At 35.4% G+C, this 18,138-nt stretch overlaps 1 protein-coding gene across 1 annotated transcript; it reads left to right on the forward strand.

Annotated features, from left to right (window-relative positions):
* The first annotated feature begins 2,435 nt into the window (after positions 1-2,435).
* On the forward strand, positions 2,436-5,532 carry LOC117178082 (zinc finger protein Noc). Its single transcript, XM_033369314.1, has 2 exons — positions 2,436-2,834; positions 3,285-5,532. Exons 1-2 carry the CDS (start codon positions 2,748-2,750, stop codon positions 4,644-4,646), a joined length of 1,449 nt encoding a protein of 482 aa, XP_033225205.1. The 5' UTR covers positions 2,436-2,747; the 3' UTR covers positions 4,647-5,532.
* The last annotated feature ends 12,606 nt before the right edge of the window (positions 5,533-18,138 follow it).

Consider the following 18,138-nt stretch of genomic DNA (forward strand, 5'->3'; position numbering starts at 1 on the left):
AATCGTGTCATCACTGAAAGCAATTAATTTTAGCATATGTCTGTCTGACTGACACTTTGTTTACAATTTCGCATTCGTGTCAATGGCTTGGTTGATACTTTGTCGGTTTTCTGACGAGCCTTTACATCTGAAATCTGCCCAAAATGTTGGACAGCCGGTCGGCGAACTTCAAAGCACACCATATTAGCTGTAAACTCATCCGTCAGCGTCGAGACGTCAGAGGGGTTTGGCGTTATGTTGTTAGCGGCACCATATCTGCGCTCCAAGCTAAACGGTAGAAAAGTTTTCGGTTTCAAAAATGGATGTAGGTATACGGGAACACGATCCTGATGGAGGCGTGATGAAATTCTTGTTCCGTAAACGAAATGGCATTCAGTTCTCTTTCTTTTATCTTTTTGGCCAGTTCAGGCGACCGGAAGTATACGTACAAGGATATTATTTTCAAATTATAAAAAATATTTGCTCCTCGAAATGCGCCTATCATCCGATCAGTATCTTAAGTACCGCAAGAAAGATAACGAGTTACAGTTTAAATTGCAGTTGCATTCCGTTCTGTTTCTCAGATACGCTCTGTATTTCATGACATTCCCCAAAGGCAGAGCTCCCTGCTAATTATTGTTCAGTCAAGGTATGCGACATTCTACGTGCCGCGGTTTGGATATAATCATAATTTGTTTTAATTGTTCCCTATAAAGAGAGTTAGACCGCCACGATTGCTTCTCGTTTATTCCCAGTTGTTTACAATAATTGAAAGTCATTTCGCAAACATAGTGCGAGTTTCAAATTCCTGGAAGGTGATTTTATCTCCTTATAACTTATCTCTCTTGCACTTTGTAGCAATCTCATCTGCTATTTTTTAAATTATTGATCAGTGATCTAATAATGTTACACAAACATGTGATATGTACATAACTTCTACAATTCATAAATTCTTGGATACAAGACTACAAAGACTTGGTTGAAAATTAATCCGTTTGATTAAAAATTCGTCTTTTTAGTTTGAAAGTTTTAGTTGAAAGTTGAGGCTTCAACTATTTTGCTGTTATTTTTTGTTTTTGTTCAATTTAACTGTTTTGGATGTAAAACTAATATCTTTTTCTGTTTAAATATCAAATATTCATATATTTTTTGAGATATTATCGTGTTTGGTTGAATGTGCAAATATCTGTCAAAAGTTTAACTACTTTATTAAACATGCTTTTTTCGTGTTTGATGATTCATCATTTTTGTTGAAAATTCGTTTATTTAGGTGAGAATTCAAACATTTGGTTGAAAATCCCATTTTTTAGTCGATGATTCATTTATTTTTTTGAAACTTCGTATTTTTAAGCAGAAATGAAATCTTCCTGATTGCAAATCCATCTATTTTGAATCAAATGCAATAGTTTTACTTTAGTTGTTAGGAATTTAAGGTGTTTTGAAAACTGAATTTGAGATATTACCCACATTAATTTTATTAAGAAGAATAATTTATTTCCTTATTTTCATGAAGTCTCCTTATCTTAACTATTTTTAGAGCATTTTGAATTAGAAATTACCATGGATAATGGCAATATTACTTTAAAAATTATAATTTTTCCTAAATAAAGTAAATATTCACAATTTTATATGAAAATAAATGTTTCCTCCTAAAATAAGCAACTTCATCTGCAAAATTCGGGGGGTTATATTCGAAATTTTCCCAGTGTCCCGAAATCATTTTAAACTTAATATGTACATCTATATTAGAACTGGAAAACTGCATATATAATATTCATAATTTATAAACTTTCATAAAGCTCGATAACGTATCTCAGCCTAACAAGATACAGTAATTATCCAACTTTGTTCTCGAGTAATCAGAAAAAGTTCCACTCCTGTCAAGTGTTAGAAACTACGATTAATGGGACTTTCACACGCAACAGCTCAATTAATAAGCACCGTGCGAAGGTCAAAGTAGCCTTGTTTCATGTGTTGATTGATCGAATCGATCTAGAACACAAGCCGGAAGTGAGCATTGTCAAGAAGTGGTAAAGGCCAAGATATTTTTTTACAATGTATAGGCAAGTCGTACGGGGCGACGTCTGTGATAATTAAAACACTTTCATGAAATTGTAGGCAAACAGCGCTTAAGTGGCTGTCATTCGTTACTCGTGGCAGTCGGTAAGTCTCCTCGTCGAGCAATCAATCACCCGCCATCCCTACCGTTGGCCCATTACATTTCTATTTTGAAAGCTGCTTATTAAGCTGGGCTGGCCCCGGAGAGACAGACAGGTTTCACGGTATAAAATATCGGGTTGCTGGGGTGGTGAGGGGAACCGGACGGTTCCGAGAGTTGGTGGGGTGCGCCATGGTGAGGGGTGAGAGGGCTGGGCTGTAAAAGCGGTGAAATATCAAAGCCGAGATGGGAGCTGTCATCGTCGGGCCAACATCATGGGTGGCGTGTTGAATTAGAATGCCTCCCCACACCACAGAACCAACCGTGCCCCCTCCCTTACTTCGCTGCCCCACTCCCGGCGGACAGGTTATTTCCTAGTTCGCACGAACGACGCTGATGTCGCCACCGTCACCGCAGCTCTCAAAGCTGAAAGTCTCTACGCGGCTGTCATTATTCCCCTGGATTTCGTTCGGTACGCGTGGTTTTATTGATCCTCGACTCAGCTTACAGCATTCGTTCACGTGAAGTCTGGAGTGTCAAGACCCTGCATACAGTTTTGTGATTAGTGCTTTTACTCTGGTGTTGTGAACAGCTTAAAGTGTTTTACCAAATGGTTGTGCTTGAGGAAGGCGGCATGCTTACCACTGGACACAATCAGTACCTCCAACCGGATTATCTTTCTCCGCTTCCAACTACGGTTAGTACTTTCCTCATATTTTCTTATATTATTTCTTTATCATGAGACACTGTCCAGCAGTGTCGACAATCAAATCATTATTCTTGAGAACAGTTATTGCCCATACGGTTTCGAGGGTTTCTTCCCGTTTGCGGAAAGTAATAATTTCATTACATTTGTATAATTTAAGAAAATGAAGTTTCAATTTACTAAGAGTTTAGATAAAACTACATTAAATGAAAATCTTTCATTCAAATTGAAATTTAATTTCCTACTTGTTAGAAAATGAGACAAACTGTACTTTGCGCACCTTGAGAACCTGCATTTCAGTTTGTTTTTTGTGAAGACTATTACTGTTTTTGCTTTTTTTTCGAATTTTAGATAAACGTAGTTAAAAAGAAAGAAAAAATCAAATTTTTCTTCAAAAATTTTATGAGTTCGTGTCTGATGAAAATGTCTTTTTCTTTACAGTTGGATGCGAAGAAGAGTCCGTTGGCTCTACTGGCACAGACGTGTAGTCAGATTGGAGCAGATTCTCCATCGAAACCCTTGATTTCTCCCCTGGATAAACCGTCAAAAGGCTCATCTGCATCGTTGAACGCGAGATCACCGCCGGCGGCAAAATTGGAGCGCACCCGCAGCAGCCCTTCGGAATCGAAGCCGCTCGCTTTCAAGCCTTATGAAACAAATGTAGTGTCCAAAAAATCTTCGGATGACGGTAGACCAACCTCGAAGGCTAGTGTGCACAGTGTTAGTGGTCAGGATAGTGTCAGTGCGAGTGATATGAGCTCTGATAAAAAATCGTCGGGTAGTCGAACGCCCGTGGGAAGAAAATCTACCTCCCCCTCGAGTCACGCGCCAACATCTACGAGCAATACAAACTCTACTACGACAAGCTCGAATAGTGATCGTAGAACACCCGCAGATCGCGAAAAAATGAGTGCTTCGCCAAGAAACAACGGTGCGAGTCCCATCATCAGATCCGGAATGGAGATCCTTTCTGGTGGACACTCGAAAGACCTGGGTGCTTATAAATCTGGTCTTCCCAGTTACGGTGGAAATCCTCTCTGCTGTCCACCAGGTCTTGCGGAAAATCCTGCATTCAGGCCACCTTTTGCAGGAGCTTCGCCGTTCTCCCATCATCATGCAGCCACTGCAGCTCTTCTTGGGTACCCTACATCTGCTCCAGCTAACAACAACCCGTATCTGAGTTATGCTCGTGTCAAAACTCCAGCTGGTGGTGAGGCTTTGGTTCCAGTCTGCAAGGATCCTTACTGCACCGGATGCCAGTACAGCATGCACAATGCGCAGATGATGATGGGCGCTGGTTCCTGTCCTAGTGGATGCACACAGTGCGATCATCAGAAGTACGGCCTCGCCATGGCCCTCTCATCTTTGGGACCCATGCCACCACCGTCCATGAGCTATCCGTCGTCGCTTGGAGGCGGAAGACCTTATGTGTGCAACTGGATCGCTGGAGAGTCCTACTGCGGTAAGCGGTTCAACACCTCCGAGGAACTTCTGCAGCATCTTCGGAGCCACACGAGTTTGGCAGGTAGTGAACATGCGGCATCTGCTGCCCTTCTCGGTTCACCTCACGGACACCCGTTACTCTCGCCGTCGGCTGCTCTTCACCGTGCAGCTGGTGGAGCTTACCCGGCACCTTCTCTGAGTCCGCTCAGTGCGAGATATCATCCATACGGGAAACCACCGACTGGACCACTTCCTGCTTCGCTTGCGGCATCACCCTACAGTGCATTTAATGCTTTAGGACCATATTACTCGCCTTATGCAATTTATGGTCAACGAATCGGCGCGGCTGTTCATCAGTAAGGTGTAAGGTGTGTCTTCCGACGGAACGAGAAAGGGACCAAGACGTCCCGTTACAGAGACTGTCTTTATGTGTACATAGAACGCCGTGGGCGTGTTTGTAAAATAGGATTCTATTTAAAAGAAAAAATTTATATATGAAAATAATAATTACTGCAAGTTGGTGGCATATCTCGACATAACGTCGCGCGTTGCGAGACTACTCTTGTGTGGCGTGTCTGTGTTCTGAATTACAAGCCCATTAAAATTTGAGCGATTTATGATCAGTATTCTACTACCGTACTACTCGCTTCACAATTGTCCGTTCGGTATAAATTATCCTGCAATCTCGCGTTGACGTGAGTCCGGTTTAAATGCAATACTGTATTTTTCCTTCCTTGTTTGACAAGCAAAGAGTTTTATGGATCATCAAAATGAAACGTACGGCGCGTACGTCTGTGACGAGGTATTAACGAGATAACAACGGCGGTAATGACGACTGTCGCCTCAAAAAGTTTGAGAAACTTTTAGAGACAGAAACGCTGTCCATATGTAACTGTGATATTGTATTATTTTTTCGAAGAGGTGTTTGAAAGTATCTTCGTTTCGGGATAAATTCGACTGCAAGTGTCTGTCTAAATTGAAGGAATTTATTCTTTTGCTAATTGTATTGCAACTTAATGTAAAGAGTACCATTTCTTTCGATTCTAAATCACTGAATGTTTTTCTCTGAGCTAACACGATTATGCAATCACAGAAATTACTTTGTCCAGCAGCGTCGATTTATGCGGCTAAACGCAATGTTGCACGCATAGCGTTAAAATATGTCATTCATCCTGTAAATAAGACTTGTAAATATATCGTTGAGTTTCCATACTGCTTTAATAAACATGTTTGTAGAATCATAAAATTTCACTTGAAAATTTATCTGACTTGACCTAAGTTCTATTTCCATTATTCCTTGTCCTCATCCATAATGCGTCCATAACTTGCGATTATTTCAGTTTGCGGATAGGGTGATAAGAAGGTTAACGTGGGCGTTTGCGTGTAAAATGGTACTGATGTCTCCTGCGAGGAACACGTGAAACGGGAAGACTTTTAGCTCGCGCCTCGCCGGTTCTTGAGGCTCTGGATTTGTGTGTGCGGGACCCAATCCCCGGGGCACCAGAGTAAATTTATTTCTTTCATTACGAGCCGAGCGGTCGTGAGTTCTCGGATATCAGTGCTGCAAGGCGGGTCGCATAAATCTGCAGTCTAGAAGCGAACGAGGGTGAGAAAGAAGGAGCGAGTGTGCTAGATGCTAGAGGGTTTTCTACTCCTAAGGGTAGGAGTTCTACTCGTTCCTTCTCCAGTTTCTTATACATCTTTTCTCGCTCCTTTTCCTCGTCGCCGCGACGGCGGCGACTCAGCTAGCTCAGCAGAATGAAATATTCGGCGATTTTACTGCGACGATGAATGGCTACCCATATTTCGCTCAGCCATTCTTCAGATTGGAATTCGTGTTATTTCGGACCTTCGCGCGCACCGCTGAATCTCAATTAGTAACGTGTCGTGCCTAATGACAAACTCACGTATACCTTCGGTGCCTGCCGCGTGACTTTCATAACTGATACTTGGTTTTTATCGTCTCATTTTTCTTTCTGTCCGCATTTATCACAGCCGTCATAGTGTGTCCAATCGTTATTTATTTCCAGATTTGCATACAATGCTGTTGAGAGCCTACGTCAAGTTCGGTTCTGCGAGAGGTTTACCTTCCGAGAGATCCGACGCGAAACTCGCGATTGCAAGTCCAGCATAGAATTGCATTAATTCTTTTGCCTTTTTTTTATTAATGAAGAAAATTATTATTTTTTTTGTCATTGCACGTTTAGTACTTCAATATTAGGATAGCATATAGTTATTTGTAGACAGGTGTTTAATTTACACATATGAGATAATTAATCTCTTTCGAGACTGCTGAAAGGTATATCATTAGCAGTATATTTATCTTTCACCCACTTTGTCTAATAATGGAATAGTCTTGCCGACAGAACTACTAATTTAATGTAATGGGAATTCATTTGAAATGGCTAATAACGTAGGATCATCAAGTTTTTGATTGTTCAAGTCCAATCTATCAATTATATATCACCGTGTTTATCCTTCATCTTGACATCGACTTGAAAAGGAGGAACCTGTCTAGAGACTCTAGAGGATAGGATAACATTGGAGTACAAACATCAAGGCTTGTCATGGTCATGCGTGAATCTTTGTCGCTTTATCACTGGATGGGTCAAGACTGGCTCATGCCAGTCTTGCGAGTCAGCGCAGACAATGTAGCACATCAATAATAGGCCGCAGATAAAAGCGGCCCATACATCGTGGGCTGACGTATCGTTTGTAATAAAACACAAAGGGACCTCTAGCCGCCAGCGGCATCTGTGTATTGCGCCGTTCATTCTTGCTGTTATTAACAGGCCGCTGGTGGCTCCTACCTACCGTCGCTCGTTGAGTCATACATCACCGTTGAATGCGCGACAGCAAAGAGCATCTATAACTCATCCATACACTCGGTGAATCCCTCCAAGTAAAATTGCGGAGGACGAAATCGATAGGTTATCCTCGCTGGATCCGATTTTCCTTGTCGCATTTGCGGCAACGCCTGTCACGGGCGTGGGCGAAAGACGATATTTATGCCTTTGACTCCCACTTTCTATTAAAGTATCATTACGTGATTAATTGATTATATTAGCGACGAGTGGAACTGTTTATTATTTGATTTGGGTTGATTTGAACAAATTGATTAGGACCCTCTGGGAAAAAGATACCATGGGTGCACATTTTGAAAGGGGCAGAAAAGGTATGGAATGGACTAAAATAATTAGACCGATATCTTCCCTTGTACCGTCAAATTGGATAATTTCGGACATGTGGGGTAAATTCATACAACCCTAAATTGATAGAATAAATTACTTAAAACTGTCCCGAGAATCTGGAATTAGTTTAAACTTTAACGGGTTCTAGATTCTGGTTATACCAACCCACCTTTATTAATTTAAAATATCATGCCCAAATTTACACTACATGTTTGAAATTACCCTGTTTGACGGTGCATCCCCATTTTTTCACAAGTTAACTAAGCCTCATTAGTATTCCGAATAAAGTCGTATGAATGTTCCGGATACGAGACTAATCAATATTCAAACATTACCAATAGGACTGCATTATTTATGAAATTATTTTTTAAACTATGGACAGAATTCATTTTTATCGGACAGGCAGACCATGCTCAAGTCATTGGTTTACAAATTCATGAGAATTACAATTGGTAAAATTGGATGGGCGGATTAGGAAAGAATAGTTTAAATTTTGATACTTTTTCATCAAGAATTAGTATTTGTCCCTTTCTTACTGATTGCAATGGAACTTCTATTCCTTTTACAAAATCATTTGAAAAATCTTGTTTAAAGTTCAAAATTAACAAATTTGAGAGGGTTCTTCTGAAAAAATGTAAAGTCAATTTACTCAAAACCCCACTATTTTACTCTTTATTTTTCTTTCTTCATTCGTTCCAATGTGTATTTCATAATATCCCCTGTGCCTTTGACGCAAGATATGAAAAAACTAAAAACCATAAAATTCTAATGTTGAGAAAAAATAAAGCTTCCAGGGTTTTATACATATTTTCAAAAGAAGGTCGAAAATAGCGCGAGATAGAAGAAATTATCAATTGACTATTGTCTGAAACTTACTTAGTGAAAATGTTTTGTTCCATTCATTTTTTTCTATCTTGTGCCGTTTTTGGAAAAAAATGTGTATTTGCGTTTCTCGGACAGAATTGTCAATTTTGAATTTTGAAACATTTTCTTCGAAAGAGGACGAGAAATTTAAAGAAATCGAGCAATTAACAGTTTTAAATTTTAAAATTCAAATACTAATACCATTAGTAAATTTTTTGTTTGTTAAATCTTACGCTCCTTTGAATGCATCTTTTTGAAAACAAAATATTTCAATGGCAAATTGTACTGTGACTAAAGGATGTACTGTCAACCCGATTTCAAAAATGAATTCGGCCCATAGAATGATATAAAAGCTGCACTTAATTTTTTTACAAATATTTACAATTTCAAGTCCATGCACGAAAAAAAGTATTTAGATTTTACATTCAAATTTTCCTTCCTAAAGAGTTTTAGATTAAATTAAAAGGTCTTCATATCACACAATCTGGAATCTACTTTCTATTATTTAAATTTGAATTCACATTAAGTGAATGTATCAAAAAGTGCAAAATGTAAACGGAATACGACTCAAATAAAGTTTCACTAAAGAACAAGACAAATTAGTATACATCCACATAAAATCGTTTTGAACTATTTTGCAAATTCAAATAGGGTCAAAAGTAATAAAAAATTTATATTTTATTTGGTTGGAAGTAGCTACAAGAGTCAACGGCAGCTTGTAGACCATTTATTTTTTATTGTTTCATCATAACCAGTTTAAATATAGTGAATATTTGACATAAGGTCATTTCGAAACTTGTACAAGTTTCCTCATCAGATTGAAAAGTATCTATAATAAATTTTTTAATTATTTGATTGCTCACCATTGCTGTTTAAGAAAAATAGGTTCATTGAGTTAAAAACAAGCCACAAGAAATGATCATTGTGCAAGTGCTCGTATAAATGTAACTTTGAAAACATTTATTCAAAGTTAGATGTATAAAAAAAACATAATTTGGGTGTTTTAATCTAACTGGAGAAATTTTTTATTCATACGAGCACTCGCACAATGATAATTTTTTGTCGCTTGTTTTTAACTCCATGAAACTATTTTTCTCCCATCAAATGTGAGCAATTAGATAATTTGAACTTTTATTATTTTTAATATCATCTATATTCTGTTCTATATACAAAATTACGTATTTTTTAGACTACTTTTTTATTTAACGAGAAACTTGTATAAGTTTCAATACATTACGTCAAATCTTCCACATATTTAAACTTTGTTATCATGTCACAAGAAAGAAACGATTGTCTGGGAGCTGTCGCTGACTCTTGTCGCTACTTTCAACAAAATCAAATTTAAATTTCTAGTACTTTTTACCCTATTTGAATTCGTGAAGAAGTTAAAAAAAGTCGTTTACATGTATGTATACTGATTTGTCTCGTTCTTTAGTGAGACTTTATTCCAGATCTTATTGCGTTTCCATGAGGCACTTTTTTATATATTCACTCAATATGAATTAAAATTTAAATACTGGAAATTAGATTCCAGAGTGTGTAAAATCAAGACCTGTCAAATTAAATTTAAACTCTCTGTGAAGGAAAATGTGAATCTGCAATCTGAGAGGCAACAAACTTGTCAGTAGATAAGAGATATGTGCTTATTAAATTATCATCATAAAGTGGATGCCATGTAGAAAAAATGACAGACGTCTCATGAATAATACGAGGACGTTGTTATCGTGACAAGATGGGGACAGGAACTGAGAATATATTTATTTGGGCGGGCAGCTGCGCAGGACTAAAGAGTATCTTTCATGAGTGAGGTTCTTTTTAAAGACTCCTGCATGACTTTAACAGCTCTCCCAAGAATCGAGAGCGATTGTTCCTTCTGGCATGGCATGGCAGGCAGGGGTTAGGCGTGACTGTGTGACTGGCCTCCCGCAGTGTCATGTTCTCGCAACGCCGGGAGAGAGAGCTGGGACCGCCAACGCGATGTTGATGTTGATGTATTACATCGTCCTTGTTACTCGCATTTACACCCAGCATGAATTCAAGCCACCGGCTGCACTGACACATTTAATTTTCTAGAACTTCTTGCGAGAAAGCGGTATTTCTTTGACATGTCTGGTACGTTTCGTAACTTCTTTCCATTTGGAGAACATTTAGTTTAGAGCTTTTTGTGAGCCCCATATTAAAGAACCAAAGTTAAAGACCCAATTTGTGAGAAGGTTACCTTGTCGCAAATACACAATACGCAAGGTGGATCACCCAGTTGGATATTTCACTTCCGCGCCCAAACTGGCATTGGTACGAAGGGTATGATAGTTACACTAATATTTAAAAAGTAATGTGAGATAAAGACACCATTTTCAACAATATTATTTCTAATATTTAAAAAATACCGAAATAAAATTATTATTGGTCAGTATTATTGCATCTGCAGTCATACACAACATGAATACTTATATTATTAATTATCTTAATTATCATGAAGAATTATTACCAAACAATTTTTGACTGTGGTGCTCAACTGTTGACTCATGTATTTTGTGTCTGATAATCCAACTAAAATATTTGTTGGATGGAAACTTTTCTTAAAATTTATCTTTTGATTTAAGAGTTCATATTTTTTTAACAAAAACATCGTTTCTTTCTTGGATAAGAATGTAACTGTTTTGTTCATGATTCAACTATTTCCTATAAAATGTACTTTTTGTTTAAAAATCTTATTTTTGTGTTGAAAAGTCAATTGAAATCTTTGTTAATGAAAAATCAACTCATTGTTCAAAAATTAGTCTTTTTGACTTATAAATTCACATGTTTTAGTAGAATTTTAATTTTTCTTAGATAAAAATGCAACTGCTTGGTTGAAAAATGAACAATGTTGTTAAAAAGTCATAACTTTTGGTTAAGAATTCGACCATTTAGCAGAAAATTAACTTATTGTTTGCAACTCTAATTTTGTTGCTGGAAAGCGAACTGGAATATTTTTGCACGAAAATTTAACAATTTTTTAAAGGTTTTTTAAAATTAATCTGCATTAGAACAAATTTCATATCTCTTGAATAAAAATGCAACTATTCGGTTGAAAATTCAACTATTTTTTGTCTTTTTGATTTTAAAATGCACCTGTTTTAGCAGAAATTACATCTTTCTTGGATAAAAACGCAACTGCTTGGTTGAAAATTCAATAATTTTGTTGAAAAGTCATACTTTTTAGTTGGAAATTCTGCTGTTCTGCTGAAAATTTAACTATTTCGTGGAAAACTTACTTTTTGTTTAAAATTTATATTTTAGTATTGAAAAATGAATTGAAATTTTTTCTGAATGAAAGTTCAACTTGAAAAAAATTGGTCGCGTTTAATAACAAACTCCTCTGGTTTAGTACAATTTTGATCTTTCTTAAATAACAATTCAACTGTTCGAAAAAAACTAATTTTTAGTTGAAAAATCCATATTTTGATCTCGAAAAATAAACTGGAATCTTTTTGAGATAAAAATTCATCTATTTTTTTATTTATTTATTTTTTAAATAAAAATGCATCTGTTTGCCGGATTTCAAAAATGAATTCTACACGTAGAATTATTATTAGAAAAGCCTTTTTTGTTTAGAATTAACTTTTAATCTGAAAATCAAACTTTTCCATTTTTGTAAAATTCAGCTTCTTTAGTTGAAAATTCTCTTTCATTGGTAAAAAAAAATAGTTTTCTTGGTGTGAAATTTCATTTTTGTTGTGCAAGAATGCATCAGTTTCGTGTAAAATTAATTTTTTGTTGACAAGTCATATTTTTCGTCTTAAAAATAAATTTTTGTAGTGGATACTTGTCTTTTGGCTTGAAGGTTCAACAATTTAGATAAACTTTTATTTCTTTCTTGAGTTAAAAATCTTTATTGGTTGAAAATTCTTTTTTTCTTATATGAATTTCATCTGTTTTTGATTGGAATATAAACTATGACACTTTTTTTGTTAGGAATTCATCTTTTTAAGTTGAAACTTCTATTATATTGCATAATAGTTATCATAATATTTATAATAGCATGACAGTATTAATAGCTTATCATAATAGTAAATGCAAAATAATTAAATTTTTAACATAAGTTAAAAATTTAATTATTTTGTTGAAAATTCAATTATTTTGTTAAAAAGACTATTAAAATTTTGTTTACAGTAGAAAAGACTTTGAAACAAAATAATTTAATCAATTTTAAAATTTTAAATTATTTGAAATACTGTTTTATTTCGTTCGTAAAAGATTCTATGTTAAAACTATCATGTTGAAAAAATCACGGAGTATTGCAAATGAAGTTTTCAGACACCCTGCCTAATTCTACTAGCAACAACTAGCAAAACATTTTCGGAAACTAAAAATAACATACAGTAAGGGGTAAAAAGGTTGGCTTTTGATTGGTATATTTGTAATGAACAATTGAATTTGCTGTCTTTTAACAATATTTCGAAGTGGAAAATCATTTATGAAACAGTTTAAATGTTGTTCAATGGGAAGGAGAAGTATGTCCTCCAGATAAAACCCAAAGTTAAATATTTTTGGATAAAATTATGTATAAAAAAAGAAATTTCTGACATATAGTGACAAGATGTTACTATATATCGAGCTAACAGTCAATCTAATAAATTTGAGGCAGAAAAAAATGTTTTCAACAGTTAAGTATCACAGTCAAGAATTTGTTAATAATAATAATTATTGTTGGGGGATTGTATTGAACCTCAAAAATAAATTTTTGTAAAAACGTTTGATGTAAGTTGTTGGTTTTAGGGTCAAGTGAATTGAAACTAATTAACTTGCTTCAAACGTTTTGGCACACAATAGTGACCCTCATCAGAGAGTTTTATTAAGTCTGTGAAAAGTACATAATATCTTGTACGTACGCAGTTTTACTACTGTGAGCATTATTCTTTGATTAATATCTCAGTTGTGAAAATTTAAAAATCACCTAATTTAACATATAAATTTTATTAATAACGATTGATAAATCTTGCTATATTCTTAAAACATTTTATTTTAAAGACATAAATTTAATGAGAAAATAATACCAATGTGATAGAAAAAGTTTTGCCGTACATTTTTTTTTTTTAAAACATCGAAATATACAAAATCTCTACAAATTATTTTCTCAATGACGTATATTTAATTAAATTTCATCAATTTTTAATTTTTTAACTTTTAAGTAATTAATTTTTCGGTTATCCTGAGGAATTATCTCTATGAAATTTTATTCTTGCAAATTTGAAATGCCTACAGTAGTATCAATAAGAAATTGTACAAAAACTTATACAGATGTCAATTATTTTATAGTAAGCAAATACACTTTAAATAAATTTTGTACTTAAATAAATTTTCGCAGTAATAAGAATGCCAATTGTCAAAAAACAATGTATTTAAAGAATTCTTAATTCAAACCATTTTTTCCTTGATTTCTGATATACAAATTTGGCTTTGGAAACAATTTATTTTACCGAAGATGTTTCAATTTTAAAAGATGAATCATTTCAACAATCACAATATAGTGAAAAACAAATTTACCAAAGAAAGATTGTAGTTGCATAATATTTATTTGATTTTGCTTTCAAATTCAAATATTGTAGCTAAAGAATTCGTGAACATATTTTTTGTTTTTACGAAGTGTATACACTGTCGGTACGGATAAAAAAATTACCGGTACGGACAATTTTTTTTACCAGTTTTTTAAGAAACCATGTTTCTAGCAAGGTAACGGCAGACTGCGCGTATTCGTGGAATTTATGAAATTCAAGGAATTCCTGCAATTCAATGAATTCATAGAATTCATGAAATTCAAGGAATTCATGCAATTCAGTTAACTCATGGAATTCAAGGAATTCATTCAATTCAATGAATTCATAGCTTTCAAGGAATTCATGCAATTTAAGGAACGTATTGGCTAGCCTGCCGTCGCCGGCAAGATTGCATGTTGCCGACTTTTTTTGATTTTCCCTTTTTTTCTTTAAATTTTTATTAATTTTACGCTGATGCATGTTGATGCGCTGGTTACAAACTTGGACATGAAAAAACCTGTGAATATAATTTTCAGTGTTAAAACTTACAAAAATCACGTTTTTTATTTACGAAGTTTATATACACTATTTGTACCGGCAAAAGCATACACTGCCCTTCAAAAGTTTGGAGTCATTTAGAAAAATCGTTTTTTTGTTGTATTTATAGCTTTAATTATACCGAAGCTAAAAAAATGTCTCTTTAAAAGGTTGCTTCTTTTCAAATATCTGTTTGAATAAGCCCAGGGCGAAGCCAATTTGTCTAGTTTTTAAGTAGATATTGCAAAAATAGTGTAAATTTCAATGTTTTCTTAAATTTTCAATAACTTCCGAAATAGTCAACGCTTTTCAATGTTCTTGGGCTCATTTTGAAGCTTTTTTTTCACCGTATCATAACAGCTTACGAGTATGAATTTGAAAACATCTTATCTGTAGGCATATTAGAATAAAAGTTAAATAAATATAAATTTTTGGGAAATTACATAGAAAATTCATGATTATATGTTTCTTATATTTTACAAAAATATTTTTGTTACTAAAAATAATATTTCAATTTTTCCAACTTTTTTGTAACAAATTCAAGTTCTTGCAATTCGAAAAGAAATTTTTTACGATTCATACTTGCAAGCTGCTATGATACGGTGAAAAAAGCTTTAAAATGAGCCCAAGAACATTGAAAAACGTTGACTATTTCGGAAGTTATTGAAAATTAAAAAAAATATTGAAATTTACACTATTTTTGCAAAACCTACTTAAAAACTATACAAATTGGCCCCTGGGCTTATTTTAAACAGAATTTCGAAAACAATCAACCTTTTAAAGAGATTTTTTTAGCTCCGGTATAATAATAATAATAATAATAATAATAATAATTATTATTATTACACCATTAAGCCATTTCTCTTTCGGGGTCGGAGTGACTCACTCGGTAGGAAAAAGGAGTAGTGTGTGGAAGGGATAGAGAATTTTCAGATTGATCCAGAATTCTCGTGCTATTTAAGTAAACAACACGCTCGTTTCGCAACACTGCTCCGACCCAGGTTGCTGATCAATCTCTCTAGCAATCACCCCAAGCGAAGAACCTCACGAAGCCGTTATGTAAGGTTCCCCACTTGGGTCCATTAATAGCCAAGGTCTTTGTTTCAGGCGTCGTTCACTCTGCTGACACTCTTTTTATTAACTACTTGCCGCCATACTTTCCTCTCCTGGCATACTTCTCTAGCTTCTTTTATGTCCATGCACTTTTTCATGCAGGCTCTCGTGTTTCTGTGACTTCTTATGTCTCTGTTAACTAGGGTCTCATTCACACATTCTAACCATTCTTTGCGCGGTCTACCTCTGGGCACGCTACCATTTACTTTACCTTGATACACTTGTTTCGTTAGTCGTTCATTTGGCATTCTCCCAACATGTCCGAACCATCTTAACCGACTTCTTTCCCATATGTCTACTAGCGTCTCTTCTGCACCACATTCTTTTAGAATTATCTCGTTACTTACTTTGTCCATCAGGGTTTTCCCGCATAAATGCGCATGAATCGCATGTCAATTGCGTTAATTTTACTTTTATCTTTTTTTTATATGTCCATGTCTCGCTACCTTATAGTACAGTCGGTACAAATATAGAATTATGTATTGCCATTTTAGCTTTATTTGATATATTTTTACTTCTGATAAGGGGACCTGCTCTACCGATAACCTTCTTACCTTCATTTATTAGTCTATCTAATTCCTCATCTATCTTCCCGTCCCTAGTAAATAAGCTACCAAGGTATACGAACTTATCAACTTGTTCAATTCTCTCATCATTTAATAAAATATTGCATAGTGTTTTCTCACTCTTTTCTTCGAAGAGCATAGTTTTTGTTTTATTTGCGTTAATTTTGAGGCCCATACTCTTCATGCTTGCATCTAGTTTATTCAACATTCTTTGTAAGTCTTCGATAGACTCTGCCATAACAATTTTATCATCTGCGAACGCTAGTCCACGTACCCTTACTGTTTGGAGATCCACACCCTCTTCGTCGAAGACAGCCATTCTTAAACACTTGTCCATAAATAATATAAATAATCATGAAGACATAACGCATCCTTGTCTAACTACTTAAATAATATCGAAACAATCACTCAGTTTCCCATTCACTCTTACACTCGCTTTTCTACCTGTATATATTGTTTTTATAGCTTGTAGGATCCATTCATTGTCTCCACACTTTTTCAGGACCTCCCAAAGTTTATTTCTATCTACCTTGTTAAAAGCTTTTTCTAGGTAAACAAATGCACAGAAAACTTTTTTTCCTACTCTCAAACTTTTTTCTGTTATTTGCCTTAAGCTAAATATTTGATCCGTACATGACCCTCCTGGTATAAACCCACTTTATATAAGCCCTACGAATAAGTATTTTTGAATATATTTTACTTAAGGTGCTTAATAAGCTAATCCCTCTGTAATTATTGCACTAGCTTTTGTCTCCCTTTCTCTTGTATATTGGTACGATAATCGCCATTTTCCAATCGTCTGGAACGTCTCCCATCTCGAAACATAAATTTATCAATTCGCACAGTCTATGTGGTATGCACGCGCTACCGTGTTTAAGCATTTCAGCGTTAATACCGTCTACCCCGGCAGCCTTACCGTTTTTCAAGTTCTTAATTATATCCCTAACCTCAGTGACACAGACTATTTCAATTGAGTTTTTCATCGCATCGTGTTGATCATCGCAGTTGTGGTGTCCTATAGCTTCATCTCCGAATTGTTTCCTAAAATAGTCTCTGAAAGCCTCTAGTATTCCAGCTGCATTATATACCATTTCCCCCCTACTATTTCTCATGTTGACAATTTCTGTACTTTTGTTTCCTTTCATTTTTTTACAAAGTAGTTTCCTGCTTCCTTGAAAGTCGTTTTGTATTTTTATCTCTTCTTCTGCTCTAATTGTATCTTTACTTTCTTTAACTAATCGTTTAAGTATCCTGTTTTCGCGTCTATACTCATTTCTGTGTCTATTTCTTTCCTCATTGCTAAGACCTGCGATGTTCAAAGTTCTCTTGTACGCTTCTCTTTTTGCTTTTTGGGCAGCCTGAATTTCATCATTCCAGCACTCATCACCAGACATTCTTCCTACAACTGCGGTACCACACACTTCGATCGTACATCTAACAAGGATATCCCGTAACACTGTCCAGGCGCCCTCTATATCTTTGTTTTTTATACGGTCCTCCCATGTTGCCCTATCTATGCTTTCGATTATCTTGTTTTGGAAATCTATTCGCACATCCGGTTTCTGTAGGTTCTCAATTTTGATTCGCGTTTGTTTTGCTTTCTTGGTTCTATTTTTTCTCCATCCCCGACCTAAGTTAATTTTTGAGATTAGAAGGTAATGATTAGTATTGCATTCAGGACCCCTCATGACTCTTGTATCTTTGACTCTCTTAGTCTTTCATCCGCAACAACAAAGTCAATTATACTGCGGCTATTTCCTTTAGACCAGGTGTACATGTGGATCATTTTATGCCTAAACCAAGTATTTGTAATAAACAGACCCCTTTCTAAGCATAGACCAACTAATTTATCTCCGTTATAGTTTGTTCTTGGATCCTCAAAATTACCTGATACTCTTTCTGTATCCTGATTCTGGATGCCCACCCAACCGTTCATGTCTCCTATTAGAATTATTCTTTCCCCATATTCGCAAATGTTTATTGTGTCATTGAAAGTGTCCCAGAAGGCGTCTTTAACTTCTCTAGGATCACTATCAACCGGCGCGTAGCATGATATGATAAA

This window comes from Belonocnema kinseyi, chromosome 8 (genome assembly GCF_010883055.1).
Source record: "Belonocnema kinseyi isolate 2016_QV_RU_SX_M_011 chromosome 8, B_treatae_v1, whole genome shotgun sequence".
Taxonomy (NCBI): Eukaryota; Metazoa; Arthropoda; class Insecta; order Hymenoptera; family Cynipidae; genus Belonocnema; species Belonocnema kinseyi.